This window comes from Melospiza melodia, chromosome 9, assembly GCF_035770615.1.
Source record: "Melospiza melodia melodia isolate bMelMel2 chromosome 9, bMelMel2.pri, whole genome shotgun sequence".
NCBI lineage: Eukaryota > Metazoa > Chordata > Aves > Passeriformes > Passerellidae > Melospiza > Melospiza melodia.
The window spans coordinates 34,964,006-34,984,456 of NC_086202.1; the positions used below are offsets into that span (position 1 = coordinate 34,964,006).

General features: G+C 46.0%; 1 protein-coding gene and 1 long non-coding RNA gene across 4 annotated transcripts; one reads left to right on the forward strand and one right to left on the reverse strand.

The window, feature by feature from the left end:
- Positions 1-164: 164 nt before the first annotated feature.
- LOC134422225 (uncharacterized) lies at positions 165-2,019 on the reverse strand. Its single transcript, XR_010028754.1, has 2 exons — positions 1,483-2,019; positions 165-597 (listed from the first exon to the last, which is right to left on the reverse strand). It is a non-coding gene; the product is annotated as an uncharacterized LOC134422225 (long non-coding RNA).
- Positions 2,020-2,582: 563 nt separating this feature from the next.
- On the forward strand, positions 2,583-19,173 carry SIRT1 (sirtuin 1). 3 transcript variants are annotated; one of them, XR_010028755.1, is made up of 10 exons: positions 2,583-3,021; positions 5,343-5,459; positions 6,380-6,621; positions 7,867-8,019; positions 9,133-9,280; positions 11,594-11,673; positions 14,771-14,957; positions 15,681-16,229; positions 17,147-17,677; positions 18,017-19,173. XR_010028755.1 is itself a non-coding variant. In XM_063164185.1 (9 exons), the coding sequence occupies exons 1-9, from the start codon at positions 2,583-2,585 to the stop codon at positions 17,467-17,469; spliced, it is 2,238 nt and encodes a 745-aa protein (XP_063020255.1). In that variant the 3' UTR covers positions 17,470-19,173. The 3 variants fall into 3 exon arrangements, 2 of the variants coding, with proteins under 2 accessions (XP_063020255.1, XP_063020257.1); XM_063164185.1 differs by having other exon boundaries at positions 17,147-19,173; XM_063164187.1 differs by lacking the exon at positions 2,583-3,021 and adding an exon at positions 4,326-4,861 and having other exon boundaries at positions 17,147-19,173.
- The last annotated feature ends 1,278 nt before the right edge of the window (positions 19,174-20,451 follow it).

The following is a 20,451-nucleotide window of genomic DNA, read 5'->3' on the forward strand; positions in this document are numbered from 1 at the left end:
CAATCTTTGGTTAAACCATTTGAATCTGATAGAAAACTCTACCAACATATTTCTCTGAGTAAATAAAACAGAATTTTTTTTCCAATGTTACTACAAGTGGAAAAATTAGCAATTACAAATCTGCCCATCTCCACCATTCATAACTTAATAACCAGTAAAGCACAGAAAAGAAAGGAGTCTTTTAATAACAGAACATGTAAATATTTAAATAGCTTGTACTCTGTGGGAGGACAGAAAACAAACAGCTGTCCTTTCTCCTGACAGCATTCCTGACAGCCCTTTCTTTTCCAGGTATTCCTGGTGTATTTGCGTCAGGTGAAAGGGAAGCTCTTTAACCCTTCTCCCCTGCAGCTTTCGGTGCTGTTTCTGTGCTGCCAGGGGCTGCAGTGACAAAGTGGCAGCTGGCAGGGAGCGTTGCTGGTGTTGCTCAGGATGTACAAACTGTTCTGGAAGTGAGGAAATCTCGTATTTGTTCTCTGTACCCAGCCACCAACAAAAGGTGTCTCTCAGTCCCAACACATATTGACGATTCTGTTTGTTCAGAGCCCAGAGTGAATCGAAATTCTGCTTCGATGTAACAGGGCATTTACCAACAACCTGGAAAAACCATAAATAGCCCTTTAAATAAATCTCTATCTGAGTTCATTCCTGTAAAATACGTTAAATACTCTAGGGCCTGTTCTCAACTGACTTCAGGGGTTTTGCTTCCTGAGGGCAGAGAGCACATTTATGAGAAGTCCAAGGTGCAATATAACTCGCTTGAGTTTTGCCCCATCCCTGTCCTCACACAAGCTCAGAGCTGCAGAAACAGGAGAGGACCCAAGCACTGCCAAACCGCCCTCCCACAAGAAGGCAGCTCCTGCAGGGCCATCACTAATGCAGGGAAATTCTGCAGGATCAGAGGAGGCTCTGGGAGCCCTGAGTCACTCCCTCACCGATATCTTCATGCAAAGCCTCAGATCCTACATCTGCAGCACTTGGATTATTTCTTCCTTAGAGCTGTCTTCACAAAAATAACCACCAAACCAATCTTAAAGCCCCACCTGCCCTTTATATGCTGACAAAAGCATCTTGCGTGTGCTCTTTAAGAAATACGGATCTCGCCTCAGCTTCCAGAGGCAAGCAGGAAAAATAATGCTTCCATACAAAGTTGCACAGAACAATAAAAACTTTCTGATCTGGTTACTCTGCAGCTTGCTTTGAGAAGCAGGTAGTGGGAAAAACCAGTATGTACATATTTTTCAGGGCAAAGACCACCAATAAAGTTAATTATCCATAAAGTAATCCCTTTGAAGCCATATGTATGGCTTCAAAATTTTTAATCCCAAGGTTTTAATAAAAGCTGTTTGTTATCAAGGCCTGCAAGGGGGAAATTCTACCTGTCTAACCTGGGTCTTGCCACTAAATTTAGGAATTCCATTGTATTAAAGCCGCTAATACTATTCTGCAAATAGCTCGTGACGTTCAACAGTAACAACAAACCAGTGTTTAAATGTCTATCCAGGAAGGTTAGACCAAAATTCTAGGCTGGTGGCAGTCCTGGGAAAAAGGCCGAGTTCTGTCCAGTCCAAACTCCCGGGCGGAAAGAAACCACGCCATGGAAAGCCCAGGCACGGCACCTCCTGTTCGCTGTGCAGGGATGGCCCGGCTGGGGCACCGGGGGCTGCTCCGACCCTGCACACAGCGAGGGATCCCGGGAAAGCAGGGAGAGCAACGCGCACAGCCCCGCCGAGCTGGGAAACGCGATAGGCTTGGGGCCAGGATTCGGACAAATCCCAGCTCCGGCCGCTGACCATCGCGTCACTCCTACACCACGCAGGCTCCTTTCCTAAAGCAGCACTGCTTTAGACGGGTGCTGACCCCCTAAAAAAGCTCCAGAACCGCGATGCAGAGCTCCAGGTGGGGCCAAGGTGTTATCCCGGAGCACAGGGGGCGATATCTTACAGCAGCCGCGGTGCCGGTGCGCTGTCCGGGCAGACAAGGGCCGTGCCCAGGGCTCACCCTCATCCTCACCCCGACCCTCACCCTCAGCTCCGAGGCCGCTCCGCGCCCCCGGCCCCGCTCAGGGGCAGCGCCGGCGGGCGGGTCCCCCCGGCCAGGTCCCGCACAGGCTCTGCAGCGGGGAGCTCGCCCTCGGGAAGGGGCACGATCTGGCCGATACCCGGAGGGAGAGCGAGCCCCGCGGGCTCCTGACGCGGCTGCCGAGGAGCAAACAGCGGAGCCGCCGTTTGCCGGGAGCCGCCGGCCGGGGAGTGCAGAGGAACTGCAGGGGCGGGCTGTGAGGGACACGGGCAGGCACGGGAACGGAAGGGAAGGCAGGGCTCGGGGCCGGGCCGGCAGCGCCCCGCGGGCTCCCTCAGGCTCCCTCAGGCCCCCTCAGGCTCTCGGCGCCGCCACGGCGGGGCCGGCGCAGGGAGGGGGCGTGAGGCGGCACGAGCGCCACGTGACGCCGGCAGCGCCCCCGGTCACGTGCTCTGGTTTGTTGTTGCCGGTCACGTGGCGCGGTCACGTGCGGCGGCGCTGCCCGCGGCGGGCGGGGGGGGGCCGGGCGCGAGGGGGGCGGCGGCTGCGGCGGCGCCAAGATGGCGGACGGGGACGCTGCGCCGCTCCGCCCGCGCGGCCCCGCCGGCCCCGGCAGCGACAGCGCCGAGCCCGCGGCCAAGCGGCACCGCCGCGGATCGGGGAGCGCCGCGCCCGCTCCGCGCCCCGACCGCGCCGCGGGGCCGCCGCCCGCGCCCGCCGCCGCCGCCGTGCCCGCGGAGCCGCCGGGGGAGGAGGCGGCCGCGGCGGCCGATGGCGGCCGGGCGGAGCGGGAGGAAGGCGGCGAGGCGGCGGCGGCGCGGAGCGGCGCGGACGGCGGGGCCGGGCTGCGGGGCCTGCCCCGGGCGGAGCCGCCTCCGCGGCGGGACCAGGGGGAGGGCGCGGAGGCGGCGCCCGGCGAAGACGCGGCGGAGGCGGCCCCGGGCTGCGGGCGGGCGCAGTGTTCGAACGGGGCGGCCGCGGTGCCGGCCCCGCATCCCGGTGAGGACCGACCCCTCCCTCCTCCCCTCCCCTCCCCTCCTGCCCGCACGGGGCGCGCTGTCACGGCCGGGCGCGGGCAGCGCTGCGGGCCCGGCCCCGCGCACGGAGCGAACCCGGGGCCCTGCGGCTCCGGCGGCCGGGGCAGCGCCGGGCCCGGCCCGGTACGGCACGGCACGGCTTGTGCCGCACGGGGACAGCGGCTCGGCTGCAGCCCTGGGAACGGTCACTCTGCCGTGCTGCTGGCCATAAGTTATTAAAATGAGAAATGATAAGCACGGTTTCCTTTTCATAATCTCTGCCGTGTTAGTTATTGTATTTTTGATCCTTAGAAACTTGCACACAGGCTCAGGAGCAGCAGCCTTGACTAGTTCTCTAAAGAACTCTAAGTGACAGCCTTGGTTAAGGTTCGAGTGCAGCAGAAAACTGAACTATAATCTTTCTGAATTCTTTCAGATCGTATTTTAAGTGTAGTGGTGGGCAGCATCGCTGTGAAAGTGCCTCACAGTATAAACTGCTCAGGTTTGAGTTGTGTTTTGTTGGAGTTGGTAATTTTGGCTTTTTTTTTTTTTTGGAAGGATATATTAAAATATATCAGACACTGCATTCTGCCAGTACAGTCTTTGCATTTTATCCTGGAATGCAGTTAAAGGTACTTTAACTTTTGAGTAAAACTCTACAGAAGCTTTCTCTCAGTGCAAAAGCAGTCAAAAAGGAACAGGTACAGAATAAACCCGGAGCAGCCTCAGCATTGAAATCCTCCATTGGAGCAGCTCAGAGCAAAGCCAGTGATCTCTGACCAGTGCCTTACACGAAGCCTTTTGCTCAGGCTTCGTGTTTTGCTGTGCCTGGTTTGGTTGTGGCCAGCATTACCCCTTCTGTCCTTGGAGGAATGCTCAGGGAGTGTTACAGTTTAAAGTGTTACTTTATCCTGCTTGTATCTGTCTCTGTTTCCTAAATCCCAGGCTCTGTCTGTGAGGAGCCTTTCACAGTGTAAGGTTTGCTGCTTGATACAGAAGCCGTGAAGGTTTCTCCAGTTAAACTTGCTCTTCGCAGTTCCTCGTGTGTGCTAATGCACTTTTTCCTTCTCCAAAATTCTCAGTATCTTCACTGACTTCTTGCATAATGAGATTGCACTGAAATGCTGTAAATAAATAGATTAATAATAGTATAATGTCCATGAGCTCCTCAGAAGAACAATACAGCAAGAACCAACAACAAATTTCTGTCACTGACCTCTTTCTTTTCTAATCAAAAATAAAGTATTTATGCCAACAAGGAGAAGGACTTGGAGAAGAACACAAACTGAATAAAAAATGATGGTGTTTTGTGGTGTTCTTTATTTGAGAATCAAGTGGAGTGACGGCTAAAATAGTGCGGGGTGTTCTTCAGTTCTTTGGATAAGAGGCTGAGAACCATGTTAGTGATTCTTTGCTTTGCAGAGCACGACTGGAATTTGTTCTTTGTTCATATCTTAGATTTTCAACAACTGTGAATCTACAGGTGCTGAGGCTGTTTCTACTAAAGCCAGTAAAAAAGGTTGAGTAGTCTAAGTTCTAATAAGCTGCTCAGGTTGGAATGTAGATTTCCCTTCAGAGTGAGCTCAGTAACACAAGTGCCTGGTTGTGCCCTGGGCTGGTTCGTGGAGGGCTGAGGTGGAGTTAGATTGAGTTTCTCTGGCTTGAGGCCACGGGCTCAGCTTGGCTGACTGGCACCAGACCCAGCTGCAGGGGCACATGGATGAGAGAAACTCAGTGAAGGTGGTTCAGGGCAGCATCTTCTGTGTCACAGCTGAAATAGCATGAATTGTGTGTGTGGTCAGCAGATACAGCTGAGCTGCAAGGTAACACCCTCGCCAAATCCTGTGAATTTGTTGTAGCAAATGTGCACTTGTGGGTTTCTTTCAAAATGCTGTTGAAATGCTCTTAAAACCTAGTCAAAGATCTTTCTGCAGTGGTGGCATGTTGTCATTTCACCCAGTTTTTCAACAAGCTGAATGCGGTGGGAATTGCAGGGGAAAGACATCTTTAATTATACTTTTAAAAGGTTTGGATTTTTTCTATGGTGAAATATCCATAAGGCCAACACTTCAGAGAATGAGCTTTCACCAAGGCCAGCCTGCAGTCCCCTGAAGCCCAGCACTGAGTTAGCAAACCCACCAACAGCTTGGAAGTATACCTATACACGTGAGGAAAAACAGACACTTTCTGTGCCTAAGTGACAAAAGTGCCAATTGAGAGTGAGATCTTTGTTTTTGTGATCTGTTTGAAGCTACCCCGTGCCCCTGGGCTGGAGTGTAAGCCCCTGCTCGTGCTGTCTTGCAGATAACTTCCTCCTCAGCGATGAAATCATTGCCAATGGCTTCCACTCCTGTGACAGTGATGAAGAAGACAGAGCCTCACACGCCAGCTCCAGCGACTGGACCCCAAGACCACGTATAGGTAAAAGCCTGGAGCATGTTCTTGGGTGCTCTTTGCCTTTGAACAGCCACTTCATCCTCCCCACTATTCCAGTTATTTTTCCTGTTGCAAAAATATTGGCAATTAGTGCTTCTGAACAGCTTAGAGGTGTTGGCTGTATTCTGTGTGTTATTTAAGGAGTTTCAATGAAACTTGCTGTGTTTTGGTTAAAATTGTCAATGTCTTATTTTGTTCTTGAATAGAAATCCTGCCACAATCCCTAGTAAAAGCATACACACAGGTTCACTAAATTAGACTAATTTATGGCATATTTCTATAGCCTGCCTACTTAGTATTCATTCTTTAGGTTCAAGAAGATGATCCATGTATGATTTTAGGACAGTGAGCCCTCATCTCAAGTGTTTTTGGAAAGATTGATTTAATGGCTTGAGGAGGTAATGTCTGAAATAGTTCAGACGTTGTGTTAGATGACCAAAAACCAACAAAAATCCATGGATTTCTGGGCTCTATGTATCTGTTTAGAGTGATGGCTTATAATACCACTGGAAAGTAAATGCATGTTTGTTGTTTGTTTGGTTTTGTTTGTTTTCAGCTTATTCCTGTAAATACCAAATGTTGGGAAAGTACAGATGTAGACACATTGTGAAAATCCTGTTGTACCTCTAAAAGAGTTTTAAGTTTGCTGCAAACTGGGATTTTTACTTGACTGACTTTCTCTGAAATCCTTCATGGGTTAACATAAAATAATGATAAATAAATAAAATGCCCAGCTCTCACTTCAGAGTTTAGACCGAAATACAGGGGGTTTGATGAATGGAGCATTAAATTGGATTCATGAAACTGTACTAGCAAGCCTTAATAAATGGAACAATAACTATGATCATCTGCAGTTTTAAATATCTGACTCTGTTTTAAATATCTGTATTTTTTAATTTCCTTAGGTCCCTACACTTTTGTTCAGCAGCATCTCATGTTAGGTACAGACCCACGGACGATTCTGAAGGACCTGCTCCCAGAAACCATCCCCCCACCTGAACTGGATGACATGACTCTGTGGCAAATCGTGATAAACATCCTTTCAGAGCCACCAAAGAGGAAGAAGAGGAAAGACATTAACACCATTGATGATGCTGTGAAACTTCTGCAGGAGTGCAAGAAGATCATGGTGTTGACTGGAGCTGGGGTAGGTGCTGCTGCAATTTTGGGTGTTCAGTGCAGCATGCAGGGGTGGGAGCAAGTCCCTGTGCTGGAGGAGAGTCCAGCCCACTGCAGGGACTGCAGCTTCCCTGGAGATTACACCCTCTCTCTTCTCAGGACAAAATATTCTTACACATAGAAACTTGTAAACAGCTCTCCCGTGCTAAACAGTTATAGAATGAGAGCACTTTACCTGTCCAGAACTTTTTCTGTCCCAGTCCTCAGACAAAGGGGATGGCTTTTGTAAACAAAATCCCAGTGCATCTCCTAAAATCCCAGATGGAGCTTGAGGGACTAGAATAGGATTAGAAAAGAGCTGGGGGGCAGAGGAGGAGGATGATCATAGGGACAGTTTGGTCAGATTTCTGCAGACTGAATGTTGCTTTCAGCACATGGTGCTCTGTGATGGGATAAGGTTACTCACTGTTTGACTAAGGAACATTTCTGCACTGCTGCACATCTGCAGCTCTGTACCTGTGCACCAGATAATTCTTGCTTCTGTTGTTCACACACAGATGGTGTGACACGACTCAGAGCAGATGAGTAATTCCAATCAGCTTTTACAAGAGCCCTGCTACTCTCAGCCCTGCTCTCTCCATACTTGCATACACCTGTTTCTCCTCCTCTTCCCATGCTGTTTAGGGGTGGTCTGAGACAATCATTTCAGTCCTTATTGGCTACTACAATGCTTTGATATTTAATATCTATCAATAAACAGCTTTTATCAAAAGGGGTTTATTCTTCAGAAGTAAGAATATATATTTTTTAAAAGCAAGACTATTCTGTTACTGTTCTGTTACTTAGCTTGTAAAAAAATTCAAAATATCAACCACCATATCTAAGCCTGAGTTGGCAGATCAGTGAGCAATTAATAATTAAATTTAATGCAGTAATGCTCTAAATTTTTGTTCACATCTTAGAAAACTTCCAGTGGTAAAAGCAAGTTCTGGTACCCTGTTACTGCCTGTGCAGACTGTACTAAAGGGGTTTTTGTCCACTTGTCAAATTTTGTTTCTGTGCCGTTTCTCCTGATTGTGATTTGGGAATTGTTATATTGGACCAAAGGAAAAAAAAAAAGAAAGAAAAAAGAAAAGTAAATACAGAGAGCCCAGACTGGTTTTGTTCTTAATGTTTCTGAGCACTGACAATACAGAAATGTGGTTTCCCAGAGTAACACTTTGTGGTCCAATATGTAGTTTCACTTATTTCAGACTGCAAAAATCTATTTCAGGTGTCAGTGTCTTGTGGAATACCTGACTTCAGATCCAGAGATGGCATCTATGCACGCCTTGCTGTGGACTTCCCAGACCTTCCAGATCCTCAAGCAATGTTTGATATAGAATACTTCAGAAAGGACCCCAGGCCGTTTTTTAAGTTTGCAAAGGTATGGATTTCCAGCAGTTCTTGTCTTGGGCAGTAAAGGCAGGTGACAGCATTAAAATGCATAACTCAGATAAAAAATAGAAACTGCTCAGCAACATTCTCTCTTTGTAAAGCTTATTTTACTGTTCCTGTTGTGAGTTCATGATATAAACAATTATTTCAGATGGTTGAAAAGATCTCTGTGATATTAAACAGTATCAAAAGCAGTGATTATGTCTCTTAGGCAAGAAGGAATTGTAGAAACTGTAGACATATGGAGAAACAAAAAAAACCAAAACAAAAACAAAAACTAAACAAAAACAAAACAAAACAAAACAAAAAAAAACCCAAAAAACCAAAAACCCAACCAAACCCAATTGCATTTAGTCTTCAATTTCCTTGGGACCAAAAAGAAATCAAACCCAAGACATAAGAATTTCTACAGGACCAGTAAGGACTTGTGAAAATCAGTCACCACTGGTTGTGCTCATCTTTTCTTCCATTTCTCACAATTCATACTACTGGTCTGTCCTGTTACAAAGATTGGAAAAGAAAACCAATGCATTCTTTTTCTGCTTGGCTTTCTCTGAAAGCCTCCTATCCAGATACTAACAAATTTTGATGTTCATTAGTATACTTGGTTCCTTTGGGTTTTAATATTAGAAAACACCACCCCCACAAACAAAAACCCACCCCAAACCAAAAAACATCACAGCAAGCAAAAAAATGAACTTACTTGAAACCTGTCTACACACAGGTTTTACCAGAAAAGTCCAAATCTAATTTGGCTGATACTTTTTACTTTTCTGCCTTTTCGCTCCTCCTTTTCTGTCCATCAGAATACATTTCTAGTAACAAATATTGAGTTCACTTGATACTTAACAAAGGAGAGAAAGCTTTCTATTTCATAATTCTCAAAACCAGAAAAGATCTGAGCATTGCTTTTGTGCTGTGTGGAACCCAAGCTTGCAGGGAGCAGTTGTGCAGGCAGGCTGAGGGGCTGGGCAGTGGGAGAGGAGCTGGATGCAGGGCACAGGGAGGGACAGGGGCGGGCTCTGGCATGGCTGGGACAGTGCCCAGCTCAGGTAAACTCTGCACCCACTTGCAGTGTCTAATGTGCTGCTGAATTCCCCAGGAAATCTACCCAGGACAGTTCCAGCCATCCCTCTGTCACAAGTTCATCGCCTTGATGGATAAAGAGGGAAAACTCCTTCGCAACTACACCCAGAACATCGACACCCTGGAGCAGGTGGCAGGCATCCAGAGGATAATCCAGTGCCATGGTTAGTGCTGTAGTTTCACTCATTTTCCCTCTGGGAGTTCTTACTGGTGCATGTGACAGGGTAATCACTGTTGGAATTAACCCTTCTTCCCTTGAATTCCTGTCTCTTGCCAACAAATATTCTGGTTTTTAAATGGTGAAGTTTTGTTTTAGACAGCTTGCATGTTTAAATCAGAAGTGTTTCAAGTAGAAATAACTCCTATTAGGAATTGAGCTTGATGGTGGGTCTGTGTATCAGTGAAGATCCACACCCTGTTGGCACAAGCTTGGACTGTAACTTGGAAAATGCATTTGGTGCTTCTTGATCTGTGTGACAGCACGACATGGGAACCAGTCTTGCCAGAGGTCCCTCTCACTGCCCATCCCATCCCTCCTATGAAAGGGGAGTCTGGGTGTTATCTGATTCTTTATTTAGGTTATATTCCACTGAAATCTGAAAATATCCTGACACTTCAGTGACTCCACCTCATGTATAAAACATTGAGGATTAATCACCAGTTCAGTTGAACTGAAGATCCTCTTGTTACACCTTCAGTGTCATACAGATTCTGTAATTATGAGGCCTAATTAAGTGGAATTGCTTTAATTGCTTGATACGCTTTCCATTTCCAAGGGCTTGCGTATGTCAAGCTGAGAGTCCAAGGATTAATTTCCAAGAAAAGTATTCAGAAAATTAGTTCTTAAATGCATGTTTGGATCATTTAGTAAACTTCAGACACATAAATCATCTAAAAGCAGCACTGTAAGGCCCATCCATCTAATTGCACCTTTGCCAGGGGCCAGACTCTCGTGGTTTCCATACAGAGCTCAGCTCAGTGCAGATCTGTGGGGTTGGGCTCCCCAGGCACAGCAAGCACAGTGCTCTGAGCAGAGCCCAGGCAGCACACAGCAGCTCTGCCAGCCAGCTCCCAGCCCCAGGGCTGGTTTCCATCTGTGCTCAGTGTGTCACACGTTTTCTTTTGGCTGGCATTGCATCTGAGGCATTTATCACAAACCCCTTACCTGGCTGGGTTTCTGCACATCACTGCAGGGATGGATCACAGACCATCTTTAGTGCATGTCCTGTATAAAGTGATTCTGAATGACACAGATGCTTTAAAACCTTGTGCACTTGGAGATTTTGAGGCCTTTGGAAATTAGCAAAAGTTATTTTGAGCCCATCAAGCTTTATCTGACCTACAGCTGCTGCTCTTTTAACAAATGGTTGTTGCCTAATGACGGTAGCTGGAGAGAAACCAAACTCTACTGTGGGGGCTCACACTGCTCTACTTATTCTACTTTTTCCTGTGGCTGGGGCAATGGCAAGTTAATCATGAGCAGCTAAAAGAGAACCTTGCAGTGATTTGGGGAGTTCTTATGTGAACCTTCAGCCCCATCTGTCACTGCAGACCTACAGTGCAGTTCCTGCTGTGAGAGCTGTGGTGTCTGAGGTGCATTCTGCTGTATTTAGGATGGCTCTTGCATTCAACCCATGCAGCTGGAATTAGATTGTATTCCTTGCCATTGCTGGAGCTGAGTGAGCAGAGGCCATGGCCTGGGAATGGCTCATGCATGGGCACCAAACTTGTGCTGCTGAGCAATAATTCGCATCATGGAGTTGCAGAGAAGGGCAGCAGATGCCTCTGAGTTGGGTTTGTGAGCCTGACAGACTTCCCTAACGTGCTGTGTGAAGCTCTGAATTATTACAATCAGCTAATTAGAATGAGCCAATGACTGTCACACCTGCCATGGTCCTTGGAACCCCTCGCTCTGGGGAGCTGCAGTGCTGAGCAGGGTTTCAGAAGCTGTGCTGTTGGCAGGCCTGCAGTGATCAGCAGAGCTGGGCTGCCAGTTGCTCATAAATGATCTGCTCCAGGTTTTTCTGCGCTTTCACTCTCTTTGTCTTACCCAGATACAATACCCTGTAAGCATATTGTCTCTCCTAATGCATTTCCTCAGTAATTCTGTGCTCTGTGTGGAGTTGCTGTGCTGCTGAGGCTGTGCAGCACCACTGCTGTGTAATGAGAAGGGCACTTTCTGCTCTCTGCTCCTTGTCTGTGCTTGCACAGCTCAGGGGAATGAGAGCACACAGAATCCTTTGTGTTGACATGCATGTGGTGTATGGCTACTCCTAAAACAAGATTTCTGCTGACTAACACCTAGAACAACAACTTCTAGTATTACAAGGATCTGCTCTTAATTTTACATTACCTTTTAAATGCCTGATTTCTGTAGCACTGCAGCATAACAGCCTTTTTGTGAAAACAGCTTGGCCATAAGACCAGATCTGAATGACTGAAAATCCTGATGCTACCACTTGGGTTTTTCCCCTCAGGTTCCTTTGCAACAGCTTCCTGCCTGATCTGTAAATACAAAGTTGATTGTGAAGTTGTTCGAGGAGATATTTTCAATCAGGTAAAAAATCTACTTTAACTCACTGCAGCTTGCTAATAAGTAATTATCTCAAAAACACCTCACACCAAACCCTGAACCATCATACTGGGATTGCTTACAAGATCTGCTTTTAAAAGCCTCCATATCTCTGCATGTATTTCAAAGAAGTGCCTCTCTGCATTTTAGCATTTCCTCTGGTATTCAGAATTGTACTCAAATACTGTACTGCAAAAATTAGGTAATGGCAAAAATCAGAACAAAACCTTGAGTCCATTTTTTACAGCTCTTCTGATAAAAAGTAGAGGTTAAATGGTAAGCAGAAAGTTGGGTTTATACCTGGTTTGTGTTGATCTGAATTTAGAGTCACACTGAGAAAGCATTCTTAGCTTTTTATAACACTGGATGTTATTAAAAATGTGTTTCAAACAGCAGCTGACACATGGAGAAATTGCTAACCACAGAGCAAGGATCAGATGGGGTGTTGGTGTTCCTGGGACTCCTGAGCTATTCCATGTTCCAGACTCCCCAGTCTGGGTGACCTGGGACCAAGGCAGGAGTTGGTTCTGCTCTGTCTTTGACCTGGAGGGATCCTCTGTGCCTTTGCTCTTCTTCCCCTTCCTTTGAAGGAACAGATTCTGTGATCAAAAAGATCTTGTTTATGCAAATGAAAGGGGCTCTTTCTGCAGGCTCATTGGTTTTTTTGATAAATGCTTCTGAGTCCACAGTTGCAACTTTAGATGAGAAACATGGAAGGGATGTAAATCCTTCATTACATTTGAAATGGAATTCAGTGAAAGCCTTTCACAAGAGATGTTTGAGTTAAAGCTTTAAGAATTGAGAATCTCATAAGCCTGAAGCCTTGTAACACTGAATTACTGAATGTGAAATTTGGTTTACTCTGCTATTAAGAATAGTATTTTTAAGAACATCCTACAGATATTTTTTGCTCCTTTACCTCCAGAGCCAGCTGGCTGGAGTTAGATTTTCTCTTTCTAATATATAAATATCTGAGGGGAAAGTTCAAGACTCATTCTAGCCATCTGCTCCTTTTTGGGAATCCTTTAGGTGGTTTCCCTTGAATGTGGGATTATTGAGTGCTTTCTTGCTTGGGTGCAGGGTGAAGGTTTCACCACACCAGTTCCTAGCTCTTGTGCCAAATTGCTTCTTATCCCACAAGGCATCCATCCCAAAAGGCTTTTCTTTGTTCAAACACTTGAATTTTGGGAAAGATCATTTGACACTAGAGGAAGGCCTTCTACTTGTGATATTTTCTGATTTGGAGAGTATTGTCTTCTGTCCCACTGCAGGCATCCATAAAATTAATTCTTTCATTTAAACTTTCAACATTCTGTATTATTTTTTCTGCAGCTGTTCTCTGTATAGTAGGGACTTGTTATGCATTTAAATGTCAGTTTTCAGGTATTTTTCTATTCCAATAGGTAATGTACATATCTTTTCACCTTTATAGCTCTAATTTGTAGCTTGTGATGGTTCCTATATGATTGCAGCTCCTTGGATTTATTGTGAAGTCTTATATTTTAGCACTACAGCTGAAAAAATTTGCACTATTAGAAGGGAATTGCTCCGTATTGTCTGTAGATCTATCACTCACCTTCTTGTTTTTCTTCTCTCTTAAAAAGTCCTTAAATAGGAAAGAATTGAAAGAGGTCCCAAAGATCAGAAAACTCCCTGGCTCAGGAAAAAAGGGAATCTGTTTCTCCACAAATCTGACTAGTGGCCACTGTGGTTAGTGAAGCAGGATTCTCCTCTGTTTCTGAGGAATTAGAAAAGTTTAAAATGGAGACCAAGCAAGTTCTGGGCTCTGTTCTTGTGCTGGATGCTCTTGGCCAGCTGCCTGCCCCAGTGCCCTGTAGCTTTGTGGGTGCAACACCTGTAACCTTTTAGGGGAGGGACAGCAGGTGAAGCTCTACACAAGACTCTTGGATCAGGACAGGGTTTGTGTCAGATCCTCCACTGGAACCTGACAGTGAAATCTCAGCTTTTGTTCAGATCAGACTATGAAAAATCTCTTGCTGTCCAATGGGAGGTGTGCTCAGTTGGTGTTGAGCACGACTGCTGGGCTTTGGTTTGTGTGACAGACCTGCCTGGCTTCTCCCTCTTTATTCCTGCTGTGGCTTTATTTCCCTGAGCGGGGTTCCAGTCAGCAGTGAGAAGTGTAGCTGTCTGTACATCCTCAGAACAATGAAATGAGGAAACATCACTGAAACTTCCCTGTCTCTGCCAAAATAAGTGCCTGTGGCACATGTGGGTGTTTCAGAGGGCAGCTGTGAGGTGTGGGTGTTCCAGAGGGCATTCCTGCAGGCACTAACAGGGCTGTGGCACATGTGGGTGTTCCAGAGGGCATTCCTGCAGGCACTAACAGGGCTGGGGCACATGTGGGTGTTTCAGAGGGCATTCCTGCAGGCACTAACAGGGGTTGGGGCACATGTCAGTGTTCCAGAGGGCATTCCTGCAGGCACTAACAGGGCTGTGGCACATGTGGGTGTTCCAGAGGGCATTCCTGCAGGCACTAACAGGGCTGTGGCACATGTCAGTGTTTCAGAGGGCATTCCTGCAGGCACTAACAGGGGTTGGGGCACATGTGGGTGTTCCAGAGGGCATTCCTGCAGGCACTAACAGGGGTTGGGGCACATGTGGGTGTTCCAGAGGGCATTCCTGCAGGCACTAACAGGGCTGTGGCACATGTCAGTGTTCCAGAGGGCATTCCTGCAGGCACTAACAGGGCTGGGGCACATGTCAGTGTTCCAGAGGGCATTCCTGCAGGCACTAACAGGGGTTGGGGCACATGTCAGTGTTTCAGAGGGCATTCCTGCAGGCACTAACAGGGGTTGGGGCACATGTCAGTGTTTCAGAGGGCATTCCTGCAGGCACTAACAGGGGCTGTGGCACATGTCAGTGTTTCAGAGGGCATTCCTGCAGGCACTAACAGGGGTTGGGGCACATGTGGGTGTTTCAGAGGGCATTCCTGCAGGCACTAACAGGGGTTGGGGCACATGTCAGTGTTCCAGAGGGCATTCCTGCAGGCACTAACAGGGCTGTGGCACATGTGGGTGTTTCAGAGGGCATTCCTGCAGGCAGTGACTGGCTCTGTGTGCAGGTGGTGCCCCGCTGTCCCCGCTGTCCCCCCGAGGAGCCCCTGGCCATCATGAAGCCGGACATTGTGTTCTTTGGGGAGAACCTGCCTGAGCAGTTCCACCGTGCCATGAAGTATGACAAAAATGAAGTGGATCTCCTCATTGTCATTGGGTCTTCACTCAAAGTAAGACCAGTAGCATTGATCCCAAGTAAGTGACTCTGTCTGGTAATATTTTCTTTACAAATTTTGGATCAAAAGTGGGATTCTCAGTTAACAAACTCCAAGCTCTTAGGAACATCTTTGGTTCAATTCAGTGAGCACCACAAAATTGTAAGACTAAAGCTGCTTGCCTATGTAAAGCTGAAATGCAAAATTGAGAAAGGAACAAATTCTAAATGCCTTTTCTACACTCTAGGTAAATCTCAAGGTAATTAAATTATTATCTGAAAAACTGCTCTCTCAAACCTGAATGGCTCAGTTCTAAGATTCATTTTTCTCCATACTTGTGAAATGCTTTAGAAGGGCTTGAAGGCTTTAGAAAGGAAGCATCTCAAAAGCAGTAATTCTTCATGTGCACTTAAGTACATAAAGTAAACGCACAAAATCAACATAATTTGAAGGTATTATAGTACTAATTTTAATCTTTAATATTACTGTAGCCAGTATTTCTGTGCATATGTTTCTCAGTGATTGAGAAATGCTTTTAACTGGAAAAAATGGGGGGAGGGAAAATCCATCTAAGCAGGCTACAGTAGGCACAGCACCTCAAACTGCCATTGTTAAATTTGGGACTGGCTTGCCTTCTTCCTGACCTGGCTGGTTTTGTCTTGTTCCAAGTGAAGGCATGAAGAGAAGCCTGAGCCTCCTCAGCAGGTCTCTGCTGGAAGTAAAACCCAAGTGACCACCTTTGAATTCTCTTTTCCACCCGCAGGTTCCATCCCCCATGAAGTGCCTCAGATCTTAATCAATAGGGAACCTTTGCCTCATCTTCACTTTGACGTGGAGCTTCTCGGAGACTGTGATGTTATCATTAACGAGTTGTGCCACAGGTTGGGCAGTGAGTACACAAAACTTTGCTACAACTCGGTGAAACTTTCGGAAATCACAGAGAAGCCGCCGCGGCCGCACAAGGAGCTGGAAGTGCTCTCGGCTGAGCTCCCTCCAACCCCTCTGAACATTTCAGAAGGCTCCAGCTCACCAGGGAGGATGAGCCCAGCCAGTCCTGCCCTGGTGTCACAGCACCCCCCCGAATGTAAGCTAGAAAACTGTGAGCCTGCCTCTGAAACGAAAGGGACCTGCTCAGAGGAGACGCTTCAGGTGTCATCAGAAAACCCTGAAAATCCTGCTAGTGAGCTAATGAACTCTGAAACAATGAAGGAAAATGGATCTAATGATGGAGAAAATAAAGAAAAGAGTGAAATATTGAAGAAGTGTTGGGTAAACAGATCTGCAAAAGAACAGATTAGCAAAAGGCTGGATGGTAAGTGTTAATGCTTTTCAGTATTTTGCTTCCTTTTGGCAGATACATTTATGCTAGACTTACTTTAAAGTGGTAAATAAGTTACTCTTGAGACAATCAGTGGTTTTTGGTGGCTATTTTTGTTCAGACAAGTGTCTACATAACTCTCATTGAACCATTTATTTCTTTTGGAGAAGCCAGTAGGAAATGTTGTTTGTATTTCATAATAGGTTTAAAAATCAGTGATTACATCCTCACCTAAAAGATCAAAGTTTAGGAGGCCGAAGGTAGGTATCAAAAAATAAATCCCTTCGTAACATTTTCAAATGTATTTTCAGAAAAGTTAGTTTGATCCTGAGGTGTTCGGAAGCTGGTCACAAGTAGAGCATGATTTGGTATTGCAGTAGAGCTGGAAGACAAAGTAATGACAGGACTTAAAAATCTCACAGCTGGAGTGAGGCACGTTTTTAAGGAACGTTTAGACTTTCCAAGGAAGCCCTCAAGTGTGCAGTCCTGTAACTGATGTAAGGAGTCAGGAAATAAAGTGACTCTAAATTCAGATCAACACAAACCAGGTATAAACCCAACTTTCTGCTTACCATTTCTAGAGGAAAGGCTGGGTTTAGACTTTGTCTGATGCTCCATGCACGGGCTCCTGTTCTGTCATAGGTGGAGGAAGTCTAGCTGGGAACGTGTTCCCATAAAACAGCTGCTGAACAATCAGTGTAAATTCTCTTTGGTGTCAGAGGGAGGGGAGGAGGAACACTGAATTTCCAGTGAAGCATTTCTTCTGTCCTTTGTAATAAATACACATGCATGGCATAAATGCATTTCCATGTCATCTGATTTGTCGGCTAAGAGCCGCTGTTGGAAACAGATCTATTTCAACCACCAGCTTTTGTACCCGGCAGTCCCTGACCGTTGCCACTGTGTTGCAGGCTCCCAGTATCTGTTCCTGCCCCCCAACCGCTACATCTTCCACGGCGCCGAGGTGTACTCGGACTCCGAGGACGACATCGTCTCCTCCAGCTCCTGCGGCAGCAGCAGCGACAGCGGCTCCTGCCGCAGCCAGAGCCTGGACGTGGAGGACGAGAGCGAGATGGAGGAGTTCTACAACGGCGTGGAGGACGAGGATGCTCCCGAGCGCGAGGAGGAGCCCGGCTCCGGGGAGGATGGAGCCGAGCAGGAGGAGCTGGCGGCTGAGGAACCGGCGGAGAGCAGCGAGGCCGCGGGGAGGGAGCGTCCCGGCAACGCGCCCTGAAGCGATCGCTGATGGTTACAGGAACTTCCCACCAGCAATAGGAGCTTTGGCATGTCAGAATGAATGTTTACGTCTGAATTTAGAGCAACAAAACCACAAGGATGTAGTGTTTATAAATAACTAAAACAGATTTTCATGCTTAGTTTTTTACCTTTTTCAATAAAAATCTATTACTGCGCACTCAACACTAACTCATCTTTTTTTTAAGGTACTAGGATTATCTAAACAACTGTCACTATGTTCACTTTTAATTTCATCTGTCTGATCAGGCATCCATGTATATAATACATATTTTTGCTTAATAAATTTCAGCTTATATTATTTTTAAACAGTTTTGAAAAAGCCATTGGAATGTTAAACTAATATAAAGGGAACAGCTAATTTAGACCAAAGAATGGTATTTTCACACCTCTTGCTTTGTAACACTTTGGTTTATTTAAAATCTTCTCACGCTTCTGCTAAACCTTTCATTCACGCCTAGTCTGTCATTAAACACTGGCATTTTCTAAGACCTACTGTGGCAGCTAATTTTTTTTTGCTTTAACAGTTCCTTTGTATGTTTGAGACAAACCTAATTGCAAGCAGATAGCGAGATGGAAACAAGACAGCAGCACTTGAGGAATCCAATGGTTTTTAGCTTGATCAAGAAGTGCTGTGAAAATGCTGAGGTTGCTGAGTGTTTGGCTTCCTGTGGACACGAAGCGTTGTTGACATTGGCTCCCTGGCAGTGAGAATCCAGCATTTAAACAGAAAGGATCCCCCCAGTCAGAGGCTGCCACGCTGGATCCAGCGGTCACCTCTCGAGCAGCTTGCTTTACAAACAGCGTTTGAGGAATTGCCGAGGCTCCAGCGCGGAACAGAGTTGGGAAGAGCGCTCCTCCCGGCGTGGGAAGGCGCAGAAACGAAGCTGTTCCTCTGTGCTCACGGATGCACCGAGCCCAGCAGAGACTGACTCCAGCGGTGGGAGCCTCTGTTTGTGCTGCCGAGGAGCTCCACGAGGATTGACCCCTGCTGGCCTGAGCCCCTGGCTGAGCTGGGAGAGCTCCAGCTGCCAGCACAGCTCCCACCCTGCTCTCTCACGTGCGAGGCTGCCTTAAAACTGGATCTTGCAGATGCTCAAGTGCAGATTGTTTCCAAGCCTTTAGAACTATTTTGTACAATTGCACAGTGCAGTAGTCAGTGAAACAGCATTTTTCTATAAACCACTTTTTCAACATTGGCCCAAATGATGAACTCAACGATGTAGATTATTCATATACTTTGCTTTAATATTTATTACATTTTGGAAGATGTATAGTAGCTGTTCTTTGAACATAAACCAACAGTTAATAAATATTTAAGAACAGCCTCCTGTATTCACGGGGAAATGTTGGCATGTCGTCTCATTGTCCAAATTTAACACGGCTCTTATTTGGCTACATAAAGAATGCAATATGTTTAGTTTTCACTTGCATGTCACAATGTATTAGTTTGTGCTATAGGAGATATTTTAAATTGAAATACTTTGTTTTAAATTATTTTTACAGTGAGGATTGGTTTCTGCTCTTTTATATTGTATATAGTGTCTTTTATGTAATCTACTGGCATATGTTTTGTAGAAGACTGTTTAAAATGACTGGCTATCTTCCTGCAACTTTTGAAATACAAAACCAGTGTTTTATACTCGTACACTCTGTTCTAAAGTCTATTAAAATTGTCATTTGATTTCTGGTTTCTATTAATTTCTCGCTATACCTTACAAACTTACCAAAGATGCCCTATAAAGTCGAGGCATACCCTGGCTAATGAAGGCATCACATTTGGAATGGCTTTTTTCCACCTGCCCGTGGCTCCCTGGGGGCTGCAGCTGTGCTGAGCACACCCCAGAGCCCTTGCAGTGGCCCTCGGGGCCCAGTTTAATCAGCTCCCCACTGTGGAACACCTCACTGTGTGGAGGGCTCCACTGCACTTCTAAACCACCACCTCTCACACAGAAATTGATTTGTATTGGAAGAAAAAAAACCAGAGGTGATAAAACTCACATACTTGAGGCACAAAGTATTAAAAACAGTTAGACTCAGCACACAAGATGTTTTTCTATCAATTACTTACTACTCTGAATGACTTGAAAACACGGTGCTGTCTTCCAAGAATATTTAACATGGTGATATGGTGATGAGCCCAGCGGTGGGCATGAGGAAACATTTGCTGTCACAGCTTTGTGTTATTCCTTGCATGAAAGCATGGCAGAGCATGTCCAGGTCCAGCTGTAATTTGTACCATCTCAAAAAAGGAGATCACTTATTTTTCCTGATAATTTACACAACTACCCTATGAAAGCATCTTAGCCCTTGTTATTCATATTGAATAGATGCCCTGAAAAAAAAGCAAAGTACAAGCATTTGTTTGCCATTCCCCAGCCACCTTCCAGCCTATTCAGGTACATTAGACAATAACGACCTTGCAAAAGTATTTAAAGAAGCACATATTTAAACATTTTCTCATAATTTCTTCTTAAAGGCTATGTATTTTATTTGGATCTGGCTTGAATTCAGTACATTTTTAATTAGTGTTTCTGATTACGGAAAATATGTAATATTTTAAAATGCCTAACAACAAAGGGACAGACAACATCCATTTAGGAGGGGCTACAGGAGCACAACATTCTAGTGAAACCAGCATCCAGAATCAAACTGGAAAAAAGTGAGAAAAGAAGACCCAGGGGAGTTCCTCAAGCTCAGTAATCTGTGCTTAAATACTGAACCAGAACAGCCAAACTGAAAAGCAGCTGCATTTCTTTGCATAGTACACTCATCTACAAAGTGACTGGAGAATAAAACCCTGTGCAAAAGGCTGGATTCAGGCTAAAACAACTGGCCATGTCTAGGTGACAATGGTGCACCAAGCTAGCTGTAAATCCTTGAGGAGTCATGGAGTTGTACCCTGGGTTACTCTGCTGGGCAGTTCCAAGAATACACAGACTAGGACTCAGGAGGAAAATAA